At 33.9% G+C, this 13581-nt stretch overlaps 1 protein-coding gene across 1 annotated transcript in view; it reads right to left on the reverse strand.

The window, feature by feature from the left end:
• The window catches only part of LOC149791646 (macrophage mannose receptor 1-like), a 114807-nt gene that overhangs the window by 29261 nt on the left and 71965 nt on the right, over positions 1-13581 (reverse strand). The window contains exons 20-24 of the mRNA XM_089970199.1: positions 5570-5680; positions 4922-5049; positions 3947-4092; positions 3005-3207; positions 2063-2187 (exon numbers count right to left, since the gene is read on the reverse strand). Of these exons, the coding sequence (XP_089826325.1) occupies positions 2063-2187; positions 3005-3207; positions 3947-4092; positions 4922-5049; positions 5570-5680 (713 nt within the window). The remainder of the gene's footprint in view (positions 1-2062; positions 2188-3004; positions 3208-3946; positions 4093-4921; positions 5050-5569; positions 5681-13581) is intronic.

Consider the following 13581-nt stretch of genomic DNA (forward strand, 5'->3'; position numbering starts at 1 on the left):
GGCAGTCAAGGGGAAGTTGGTATAGAAAGATTGTGTCCTGTCAAGTGGTAGTAGTGGAGGATATGTGACTACGAAAGCAAACCCCTAAATTATATAATTTATATCCATTCAATTTAATTTTCCTTGTTTATTTTCTTAATTTGTCTCAAACATATATATATTCCATCACTTCTATCCATCCATCTATTAGTCCAGTTAGCAAGGGAAAAATGTGTATCGGCATTCGAGATGTAGTGTGGACAAAAGAATGTCTAGTACAGGATATTCCACTGCTCGAGCACACTTCTAAATATTCTCGTTTATTACTGTGCAGAGGGACGACAACACCAAGAGCACATTTGCAAATTTCTAAATCTCCACTATCTCCACAAAATGTATCAAAATATGCACATGAAAAAGAGAACTAGCATATTTCATAAATGGATTTTCTCTTCATTGATCATTTCAGGAACATTTAAAGAATAAAAATCTCTATATCATAAACTTCATATTTATGTTCAATTTCTTTAGCATGCATTAGATGTAAATTTTATCACACGGTTCTTCTCCAAAACCTCTAAATATATGTACATTTATAACATAACTACCAAGATATTTTAATTGCAAAACTTGGTACTAAGATGGATTTTGTCTGGAATATCTCATTTTGTCAATATATCATGAAAAAGCCACCAAAAGCATTTTGTTATAAACTTTGCGTTTGAGTCGAAAATGTAGTAACATCAGTACAATAGGTGGTGGGGATCACTGGTTTAGAGAAACTATTGCCAGTTTTGAAACAGATAAGTTTGTCTATTTTATATTTGGAAGTCATGAAATTGTCTGATGATATTGAGAAATCCTGAATTGTCTTGAGGTTGGAAACTCTACATCATATTAGTTAATGTTACGACAAATTAATAAAACTGGGGAATATGTGCTGGCTATTATTATATGTGTATGGAAGGTGTGGATGGCTTCTGGTTTTTCCATAACATTTTACGTGTGAGGAGAGAGAATACATAAGCATAAGATGATCACTGGTCTAGAGTTTTCAAAACAATACTGGATCATTGGATTCTTAAGGCATTTAGTACATGAAATTTGAACGCCAGTGCCCAGTGTTTTTCAAAACATTTTAAAGGCCAAAGGTGTTTTATTAATATTGACTAGGGAGTTTTTCAGATTTTTTAAAGCCATGTACCCCATGTGTTTTCTTATAAAATTTGAAGTCGAATGGCTCAGACTTTATATGCAAAAGTTTGAAGTTTATTTTCTTGCTTTATCTATAGGTTTTATATATTTTGACGACAAATGGCCCAAATTCTTTCTATAAAGGATTTGACGACTAATGTCCAAGTTTGTTTATTTGCTTATAACAAATTGAAAGACCTTTGGTCTACGTGGCCCAGTTTTTCTTTTATCAAATTGTTAAAAGCCAATGACCTATGTTTTTCAATTAAATCTGGAGGACCAGAAATGTGGTTTAGTATATTGTCTTCAAAATCATGACGGTGGATGGTCACATCTTAGTGTTTCCAATCATTTTAGAGTGTACACATCTGGTTAATTGGTTTAAATTCTTCAGTGTGTCAGGATTCGTTTTCATACTAACACTTATGTACTTAAAAATAGTTTGCTCTCGCTAGAGGAGATATACATTTTCTTTTCGTGATCATAATGTGGGCATTTTTGCAAATTGTACTATATCACATTTACTGCTGATGGGTGTTATATAGAAGGAAGGTTGGTAGAGGTATTCTGGTGCCTCTTCAACAGGAAATGATTCATAAGCTGTACAAGCGTGCACACTATACCAATAGTATCTACGTTTTTCCATCATCCTAAACATTGTATGCACAATTCTCTTATGTATTCTATGCAGGACATTTAACTTTGCAGATATGGATTTGTTCAAACACCGATATAGGTTTTCTTAATGCGATAGATATGAAGGGATATACAGGGAATGATATTTGTACAAAGGAGAAACGTTTGAAGACAACGATTTATGCTGGGCGCATTCTATTTTTCAAAAATGTCATCCAATTTAAAAAAATAAACTTCATTCAAATAGACTCACCCAAACATAAAGTACGAGAAGGCAAAGTTTTCCTCCTGTCTGCTGTGGAGACTGATAAGCTCGGCACCAAGATTCCGGCAGTAATTGTTGGCGTCAAACCATGACAATTTAATGTTCGTAAAACCCTGATATATATATATATATATATATATATATATATATATATATATATATATATATATATATATATATATATATATATATATATATATATATATATTCTAGCCATAATCGCAAATGTTTCAATGAGCAGAGAAAGAGGAGTATAAGTTTGCTTTTTAAAATTTTTTTACGTTAGAATGCAAAATATTAAGCACAACTTTTAAATGAATTAAGATCGGTACTTATTCATTAGTCTCTACATAAACTGACATCAGTGGACAATACTTGTCTCATATTCATGAAAGATAAAATTTATGTAATAGTAAAAGAAGGAAAATGTCCAATCTCAATTTACGTTATTCAATTCATTTATCTTTAAAATGCACAAATTTACTATAAAGAATGACCAGAAAACCAATCTGCACATTTATAATATAAATGGCACCTTGTCGATAAATTGATCTCTTTGCGTGTAAATGACACTCCTTCTCATATAAGTTTACCCCACCCCTAGAATCCCAAAACATATTTGCTATTTGTTATATGCTTTAAATTGAATATTTGAAAAATTATGTGAATTTATTTTTTCCTTCACTTCAAGTAGATAGTTGATTTCAATTGTCGCATCTTTTAACAACAGTAAACAACATTACTAAACAAAAGGTAATATCAAAGTCAATGTTAAAATCTCACTGTAGTTGAAATAATTATAATTCTTTTTACGTGCACAGCCTTTTGTTAACAAGAATTGTTATCCAAAAGAATATGTCATTTTCATTAATGACACAGATAGCCCTATATGAAGTATTCTGCATGAGAAATAAGGTAATCAGTATTTACTTTGTAGCAGTAGCCTTGGTTATCGCGCCAGTCAGACGGACATGAAGCCATCGATGGCGCGGTGATGGTGGACTGAGGTAATGTGCTGAACCCCTGGCGTAATGTCTGACATATGAAGTGGTTTTGGGTGGTGCAGGGAATGTTAAGCCATACACCCACAGGCTTGCTGGTGCTCATGGAAACACAGGTGCCCCTTTCGTTACCTGTCCAGAAAGCAGATACATGTCTTACAATATATATTCAGTGTTATATATATATATATATATATATATATATATATATATATATATATATATATATATATATACTGCTGATGGGTGTTATATAGAATATGAAGGACCAAATAATTCATTGCAAGAAATACAGTTAAAAGCTAGGTATTACCCAATAAAACTTAACGGTTCTCAGAAGAGCTGTAAAAGGAAATCACAATAACATATTTGGTGAAATCAGAACATTTTATTCAAATGTAAGCTTTACGAGCGAATTTTGTTTGCCCCAACAACACAATCGTTTCTATGTTTTTGTGTGTGACAAGAATGATACACCGAACGTTATTTTCTGTAAGTTGCAAAATATTGTACATTATTCAGTGTACCTGATCAAAACCTAGGGATTTCCGGCATTCATCTTTTTATACGCAAGAAAAATTCTGATTTTATAATTTAAACTTCAAATAATAGCTTTTAATGTGAGAACTTAAAGATAAAAATCTAGTTTAGAGTATTATTCTGAGCAGCCAGTAGAAATTAAAATCAAATCGAACAAAATTCGTAATTGTATTACAGGTATGTGAAATCAGACAAAATTAGTGATTATATTACAGGTATGCAAATTCAGAGTCAGTCTCTTTAAATCAGCTGGTAATTTGAAAGGCCCAATAATAGTCTGATAGCAAAACGGATTTTACTGCTCAGAATCTCTTTTACTTTTCTTGATCACCTGTATGGTTGAAGTTCCATGCTGTGTACGCCAAGCTGTTTCCACTCTCCCATGTATAAGTTCCGTTATTTGATCTATCTTTCAGCCCTATCCAGTATGTCCCCATCCGACCAGACAGTTGGGAAGCGAGGAAAGCCTGCTGATGACTTCAAAAAGACAGTGAAGACTTAGAAATGGAAATGGAAATCAAAGAAAGATATTATGGACTGGGACACACCTAACTGCACCAAGAAAATCTTCCACGTAGAATAACCAGCAAGATTAATTTTCAACAAGATCCGTGTAAAAGAAACCACTGTCGACGGACACACCGTATTCATAGTAATAATACTGGGGAATATATATAACAAAAAGGTGTCGATCTCTTATTATTACCTAAACGTCTGGTGCTATCCTAGTACATTTAGATGGTGCCCAAGATTATGAAACTCCATTAAATTGCTTTAATTAAAACTCCACTAAAATTCTAGTTTCTTAGTCGTAAGGTCTTGATTAGTAGCCAGTAAAATAATATATGTTGTGTCAATCTGAGTAACATAAATATTTAACAACCTTGAGATGGAATCTGCTGTACAGCTTCTAGTCTTTGATTTGCAGTGACTTATGTTACAACTGTATCAATATCTAAGAGTGCATTAAACAGTCACATGTAAAATTAATGTGTTTCAATGTCATTGCTTTGCATAACTCTTATCTTAGAAGTTCAAGATTGCTGACCATCACTCTTTTCAAAACGTGATAGTGCATAACAGCTTGAAAACTCAACACATCTGCATAAAAACAAAAACAACCACCTTTTCAACACAAAGATGATAAGAGATTCAAGCTTTTCTTTTCCCCCTCAAGAATTCAATATTCATTATTATCCCATCTGTTAGTTAGTATTTGATGCATGCTATTTAGTCAAATATGTTTCCTTTCAAGGTTGAGAATATCAAGCAATTGTTAGGTGCAACTTGTGGAGAGGAGACCCACCTATCACTTATCTCTGCCAGCCCGCCTCCAGTGCCCTGAGACCTGCAGAACGATTCTGCGTCCGCCTGATTACTAAATCTGGAGGATATCACAACATAGCAGTAATAGCCGTATGGTTTCGAACCAGGCTGGAAAGAGAAATAATTCATAAGCACATGCTAATTTTGGACACATTAGTAAAATTCCTTGTGGAATAACTGATACATGCTCAAACAAGCTTACCTTATGAAAACATCTTTAAGCAGTTTGCACAAAATATTTTTCAACATATTTTTGAAAGCATCCGAACTTAATTGAAAATGAAGATAACGTGTATTGCTTGTAATTGTTGATTATTTCTAGATTTAGATTATATCTTTCTAAAATTGTTTTTTTTTTGCAAGGAAGAAATAACTGAGAGCTCAATCCAATCAAGACTGAGTAATAGTGACCTATTATTGACACAGCTAATCTTATATCTAGGCTGGAGAAAATGCTTACAACATACATCTTGTATGATGCTCCATTTGTTTCGTTTGGTCCATTTTAAAGTAGTTACATAATAAGTCAGTGATCAGAATGTATTAATATACCAAAACTTATTTGTCTTATAATCTATATGTAGATGCAAGTTGAAGAATAAAATATAGGTAAGATTTATGATATTACAATACTGCATCCTGTTGGTGCTGCCACTGCAGTTGGCATCACTGTTTGTTTCCTTTTACACACGAATCCATTTCTTTGATCGTCACATTTTTCATCATTCCACGTGCCATCCTGAAACGATATTAGCGCCAATAGTGCATCTGTTGTCATTGCAGATATTCAACACTTGTATTATTGCTCGGTCTGTGTTCTGGTATTAATAATACTTTTCATTCAATCAAGATGCTTTTACAAACATTCCTTACAAATAACTGGTAGGTGTAAATTAAAATGATTTTAACCCTATTCGTGCTTAGAACGGGGAATAAACAAAGGGACAATAAGTTATTGTGGCCAATCTGATTTGTGAGGAAAATACATTTATAAATGACAAATAATATGACATAGCTTATTGCATAGAAGATTTGTAAGATACCAAATATATTTTGGTAGGCAAAAGCCAATGCATAACAGTACAAGTTAAACTTTGTTTGCTTGCCTCCCTTGCAATAATTTCAACAATGCACACATCAAAGATTCAATCAAGCATTTTAAAATCAAAATTGCAGAAGATTCCGCCAGGTAAATTTAAAGTTAACATGTCCTGAACATTTTATGGAGCATCTTTTCCGTGGTTACAAGGTTATTAACTTGAATATCGGGATATGTAATTTATGGCTGAATTCAAGGAGGGTACTGTTGACTTGAAAATAAACGAGGTGATTTTTTATTGATACAAATACACATTTACAAATGCAAACAATGTTAGGGTATGATGTAGGTTTTATACGAAAACAATTTTACCCATTCAAATGAGGATCGGGCATGGTTTCTTTTTCATGCAAGCAAACAGTTACACAAAAGAAGAATAGGCTAAGACATCCTTTTCATCTCACAATACACTTACGCATTCAAAGGAGGATGGGTATGATGTCTTTATTTTATAGAAACACACACTTACATATAAAAACAAGGGTAAAGTAATGTCTTATTTATATAAAACAAATTTATACATTCAGATCGGTATAGGGTGTGATGTTTGTTTCATATAAAAACTGTCACACATGAAAACGTGGATAGGTTATGATGTCTTTTTCATACAAAAACATTTACACATTCAACAGTAAACATGGTACGATGTCTGTTTCATAGGGTATGGTTTCGTTTTCATGCAAACACACATTTAGCCATTCAAATGAGGATAGGATGTGATGTCTCTTTCATGCAACCATACATTTAGACATAAATGTGAGGATAGGGTGTGATGTCTCTTTCATGCAACCATGCATTTAGACATAAATGTGAGGGCAGGGTATGATGTCTTTTACATACAAACATATTTACTCATTTAAATGAAGATATATGTAATATGGCCAAGTAGTCTAAAGCGCTCACCGTTACAGATCGCTACCATCTCACCTCTGTCCGCATGGGTTCAAGTTTCGGACTCAGCCAATGTGAATATGTGAGAAAGCTGGCCAGTAGCTTCACGTGGGTCGGTGGTTCTTTCCGGGGTTTTCCCGGGTTCTTCCTCTTCCTACACCATTTATACTGGCTGCCAGGTATAGCCTATATTTTGCTGATAAATGGCGTTAAACCCTACAAAAACAAAAAATAGATGATATGTCTTTTTCATACAAACACATTTATGCATTCAAATGAGGCAAAGGTGTTATGCGTCTCTCATAGAAAGACAAACTCATAAGCACAAATGAGTGTGTAGTGTAATATTGTTTTCCATTCCAATTATTATTTCTTCCCATACAAATACACATTTGCACAGATAAAAGGGTGTTATGTTTTTCATTATTGAAATTCTTTTTCTTTATACAAACATATAATTACATGTGTTACACACCCAAAGGAGGTTAAGTCTATGATATTTTTTAAATATAAACACTCACTTAATCCTATGAATTGGGGAGGGGTTTTAGGGAGAGGATATTTACATCAAATGTGCGAAAAATGGATATATTTCATTGATTGGGTTCAGAACTCTGTATTTTCTCGAGTGGCAAAGTGGGTGAAAAATATTTTATTTTCTGGAATGGCTAAGTGGATAAAATATATCCATTAGTTACTCGTAGTAAGCAAGTTTTCTTTTGCATTGTTTTTTCCAACGTATTGGCCAGCAATATGAATAACATACTGAAGTTGTAGATTGCTTACTTGATCCTGCATGCTGTGGCGGTAATGTGCTGCTGGGTTTTGTGAATAATCACACAGAAAATACAAACTGCAGATCTATTTCCTCATTCAAAGTAAAAAATCACAATAAGAAAAATAGAATAGCCACCTTGTTGGATCTGAATTCGGTTCGTCCTCAACCGGATGCAGCTGTAACTGTTGCTCAACAACACAACTGTCGAACAATGACTACAAAATGTCTTGCTTCTGTTATCAGTGTCTAATGAAAGGCAGTGAGGAAATATGACATTATTTCACTTCAGTGAATGATCGAGATTATTTCGCTCAGACAATCCACTAATTCAGTGTCTAGCATAACTACTTTTTTCTTCCATTAATTTTTGTTCTTTATACAAATACAAAGTTGCATACTGACAAACACAGTATTATAAGATGGCCATGATGCAGTATCTGTAGAAAGGGCGATGTAGCCATCTTGTGGTATATTAAATACAGCAATGATATTAATTTGTTTTAGAGATTGATGCTAATCACATAGTTGGCATCATATTAAGATTAGCTTAAAATATGTTAATATTCTTCTTCTAATTACCGTTTCAAGGATATAATACTGAAATCTACTCGGATTATGTAGACAAACTGCACAGTCTTAACACTCTGCAGTTAGAGTATGACATCGTCTTCCTTATTGGTAATTTATTTAAAATTAGTGTTCATACACAAAAGATACAAAAAGTAAAATGCTGCATTCTCTTTTTCGCAAGAATTTGTTTTCTTTGAGTACGGTTGATTCTTACAAAAGTGCCTGAGCAGCAGAGAGGGAGAACAGACCTTTCGCTAGAAAGTCATTTTAAAAAAAATTAAGCTTCCTACGACAATGAAAAAAATAAGGTCAAAAACGCCAAACAAAGCCTCTAACTTACCGAGAGTTTCTCTGATTGGGTTAAATTTTTGTTACTTTATTTGTGTCGTTAGTGTTTTTTAAAAAGTATGTGCATGTGTTTACCCCACCGTGACGTTTCACTGAGGTCGCACCCTCTCTGTTGCTACAAATGTGTGAGTAATTAAATCAAGCTCTCATCCAAATATTTTATCAAGACTTATAAGATATCGTGATCCAGGATCATATAAATTTATTGTTATAAATCCGCGAGGGTAATTAAATCATCAATGATAAAATAATGGCACCAGCTACGGAATCTTACACAGCTAGATTAGCTCGAGAGCGACTAGAAGCAGTAAAGAAATTTCTTCCATTCGTGATTGTGTCAGGTAAAAACTACAAGAACGACAAGAATCTCAAACTGAATTTGCAGAAGATGCAGAACAATTATTTAAGTCTGTTACGAAAATAACTGAAAGAGTTGCTTCTGACACTGAAAGTCTTCTTCCACCAGTAAGTCAAACTCAGCTGAACAAACTGAAAATATTAGCAAGAAGAACTAAACAAACGAAAAAGATTTTACGAGGACTTCCAACTGAAATAGCTGCCGCACAAACTACTGCACAACTCGAGCATGAAGGTATCGACGAAGAAGAAGAAACAACAAAGATAAAAATAAAAGGGAGAAGGGAAGTTGATATCAAGGAAAAATTTACTGAGAATGGTTAGCAAGTAATAAAAGAATGACAATATATTTGAATTAGGTGGGTTATGTTAAGGGTTTATATCGTAAAATATGGCATAATTGGGTTTTCTGTATTAACCAAGAAATTGACCAAATAAACTCGAGTGATCCGTTGTATCAAAATTGTTTTGCAGGAATAGACAATTATTTCAGGATGATGGAAACACAGGGCAAAGATTACCAATGGAGTCAGAATCTTCTCAAACAAATACTTCTGAGCAAGAACCTTCCTATCAACTTCCTCAACCTCAGCAACAAATAGAACAACAATAATCTTCTTCACAACAGCAAGAGAGGATGTTCAAACTTGAAAAGCCTAGAGAGCGACTTAAAAAAGAAAATGTAGAAAGATCACCCTTACGACTATGGAAGACAAAAGCGGATCAAACAACAAGTGACGAAGAAGGAGCAACTGGCAGTGGTTTTGTTACTCAAGGAAGTGGTTTTATTGCTTTTCCTAACAATGTTCTTTCTGGTGTAGAACAACTAGAAATCATCATAAGATGGAAACGTGCTGGAAATAATTCTCCAGAAATTATTAATGAAGCAGCTGATATTTGTCGAAGATTATTTAGAGGCGGTATCATGTAGATTAATGTTTATCGATCTCTTATCGATGGAATCATTGATGATTATTACAGCGATTAGATAAATAAATAGTAAATAAGATGATCGTACATAATGCTCAATGTTGACCGATCAGGGTGTTGAATTCGCGATTACCAACTTTCGAAGCAATTTACGATGATGGACTTGGCGATGTTGTTAAAAGTTTATTTGCGAGGATAGCCCCAAAAGCAATACCGATTGCAAATCAACTAGGAATGAAATCTATTGATCCTGTTCGTGAAAAAAGTCCTGGCGCAATTGGTAATGTTGCTGGTAAAGCATTCTCAGCAATCAAAGAAAGATTAACATGATTAATACGACGAAAACCTCAGCCACTAGTGAAACTGGCCAGCACCGAAGTGGTGCCTGGAAATGCTAGTCAAATAATAAATCAAGCTGCAAATGAAAAACTTAGCAGAGTTGGCTGCTAATGAAGTCGCTCCTGCAAAGTTGATAAATGAAATTAAGCCGATAAATATAAGTTTTATTTCAGGAAGTGGTCTTCTTGTTAGACGAAGATAGTTATAATAAAATGTTCAAGCGTATATCCGATCCAGCGTTCGACATGGACGCACCAAGTTTTAAAGATGAATCTATATGAGGTGTACCTAACGCACGAGGAAGAATCGAACTACAAGTTCAAGATACAAGCAGATATTTCTTACCTGCTGAAACATTCATTGAAGTAGAAGGAGAGCTTGTAACAGATGTCCCACTTAATACAGCATATGGAGCCGATATTGTAGATGGTTTTGTTAATAATGGTATTATGGCATAGTTTGATAGCGCTACATAAATGATTGACGGAAGAAATATTGAAACAATTCAAAAAGACGTTGATGTTGCTACAACGATAGTAAATTTAGCAAGATATTCAGATGATTATACAAGATCAGCTGGTCCTGTAAATGACGTTTGTCAAAGATAACATGGATCATCCTGAAAGAAACCAGTATGATAGAAGACAACCAAGAAACAATGCAGGCACTGCTGACATTGTTGGTGAAAACATGATTATTAACATCAGACCAAATTATAACCGAGAATTTGCTATACGTAAATGAATTTTGAAAGTTGGTTGTAGAGGATTTTCATGCACTATTCGATTATCACACATCTTTGGATTTTGTAGAAATGTCAGAAAGGTTATAGTTGGAGCAAAACATACAACTGTACTTGTAAGAAAGGGTAACCATAATGATACTATTTGGCGACCAGACGTTGTTGCTGCTGGTAAATTAATATTGTTTAAACTTTCATTGTGGATGCTAGTAATGACTTCATCAATTGCTGAGGAACAAAAATTACTTTCTTTTTTGGATTCAGGTGGTAAATTATTGTTATCGTGGTTAACAATGACCACAGAAAGCATTCAGAGTAATATTGCTGGGTTATTTACATGACATATTGCATCACAACAAGGAGTTTCTTCGCCAAGGCATATATTTATCGCTTTACAAAATGCTGATCGATTAGATAGTCAAGAACGTAGTCATATGATATTTGACAATTTTGCAGTTAGTGAAGTTTCTTTATGGATAAATGGACATCAAGAACCATCCAAAGATATAATTTTAAATTTTGAAAATAATTGCATAGCACATTCATATCATTGTTTAATGAGATTCATGGGAAATGATCAAAATATAGATACCGGTTTAAAAATGTCAGAGTTAGATTTTAGAAATCTGTATCCGATCTATTACTTTTCACTGGAACATCTTGATTTGTCTAGACAATCTGTTGTTGATATTCATTTTCGAGCTCGTGTAAATCCAGGCGCTGGTGTTAATTATAGAGCAATTGCAGTTCTACTTAGCGACAAATCAATGTTGCATGATGGTGTTGGTGGACGAATGAGAGTTATTGATACCCCAGTGGAAAATATGTAACACCGTTTACAAAATGATGTGTAAATTTGATTACTCATGATATCTATAATATCATATCATCTTGTTAGTGTCAGTCTGACTCCTGGTCATATTAAGAAGATTCAATAAAATTCAGCAAAGAACTGTGGAATGAAAATATCACTAAATCGAGATCAACTCGTAGGTGGTCAAAATAAGTTATTATTATCAGAACGTCAACTTAAACATTTCAAAAGCACTAAACAATCAAAAACAGGCATTACAATTAGTATCTCTGCGGGTGCGATTAATGACTCAATTGAAACAGGTGGTATATTTCCACTTCTTGAAGCTATATTAGCAGCGTCAATAGGCGCTGCAGCTCCAGCTGTTACAAAACAGCCGCACTTGGTGCTGTAGGAAACGTTGCTAGACTGGCATTAAAAAGCAACAGGAAAAGGATTTAAAAAAGAGGGAAAGGTCTAAGATTATCAGGAACCCCTTATCGATAAGGAAAAGGTCTGAGATTTCCAGGAACACTTCGTTAGACGCAAAGCGTCTTCTTCCAATGTAATTTGTGATTTACTTGATGCTGCTAAAAGATTAAATATCAAACATTTTATAGGTGTTTTTATGCATGATCAATAAACAGAACGACCAGATAATATTGAAACCGGTATCATTAATTTTGATGAAAGTTCTCGCCGCAGTACTCATTGGGTTGCATACGCGATTGATCCACAAGGAATTGTTTATTTTGATTCGTATGGGTTGGCTGCACAGAAAGAATGTATAAATCACATAAACACAATAAAAACTCCAGTTTGGTATTCAATATTACCAAGACAAACAATAACAGATCCGCCAATATGCGGCCGTGAAGTAATTGCTGTACTCGACGCTGTATCGAGATCAACATTTCCATCTCATAAGGTAGTGCACGATTATGCAATTAGACAATTTAAATAGATCTTAAAGTATAATGATACATATTTACGGAAGATCTTCCTCTAAACAAAAACAAAAAACTGACGGAATAACTCATGCAAATATAAGTAAACAGATTACCGATGAAATATCTGAATTATTAAATCTTGCTAATGTAGATCCAAACGAAGTGGTTATATTTCAAGATAAACGAAGAACATTAAAAGCAAGCAATCTTTCATTAATCGATATTATCGTTAAAATTAATGGAGTAACTGAAAATAACATAGCTGGGTTTGATAGTAATAGAAAAATTAAGCCTGGTGTTATTATGTCAACGATAATAGATAATAGTTATGGTCGAGTACAAAAATATGGTGATGCAATGAATGGTAATCTCAATATGGCTAGTAATACCATTGCATATTTGAGAGAAACATCAATAGACGATGAAGCTGCAACGAAGATATAGTGGACAATAGAAACATTCCAGTGATGAACTCGTTACTTTCAGTTAATGATACAATAACCACATTTAAATCTGATTATTTTACTCATGTAAACACATTTTTGAATTATCGCAGAAGAATAAATGGGATTATTGACGAGTTCTTTGAAAAAATGACATTTGTTGGTATTAAACTCTCCGAAATAAAAAGAAAACACTGACAGTTCAGTGTATACAGCAGCGTCTGGACAAGCATTATGTTCACCACTTAATAAATCTATCAAACATCGCGCTGAGGTTACCGGTATACACAAGCTCTCAGTACTTGGTGTTACAACATTTATAATATCTACCACAATTTCATGCTGTTATCCCCTGACTCCGTCAGATGTATCTATGGTAGTCATGTTGGAGCAAAACGAC

This window comes from Sinohyriopsis cumingii, chromosome 9 (genome assembly GCF_028554795.1).
Source record: "Sinohyriopsis cumingii isolate HCF-2022 chromosome 9, ASM2855479v2, whole genome shotgun sequence".
Taxonomy (NCBI): domain Eukaryota; kingdom Metazoa; phylum Mollusca; class Bivalvia; order Unionida; family Unionidae; genus Sinohyriopsis; species Sinohyriopsis cumingii.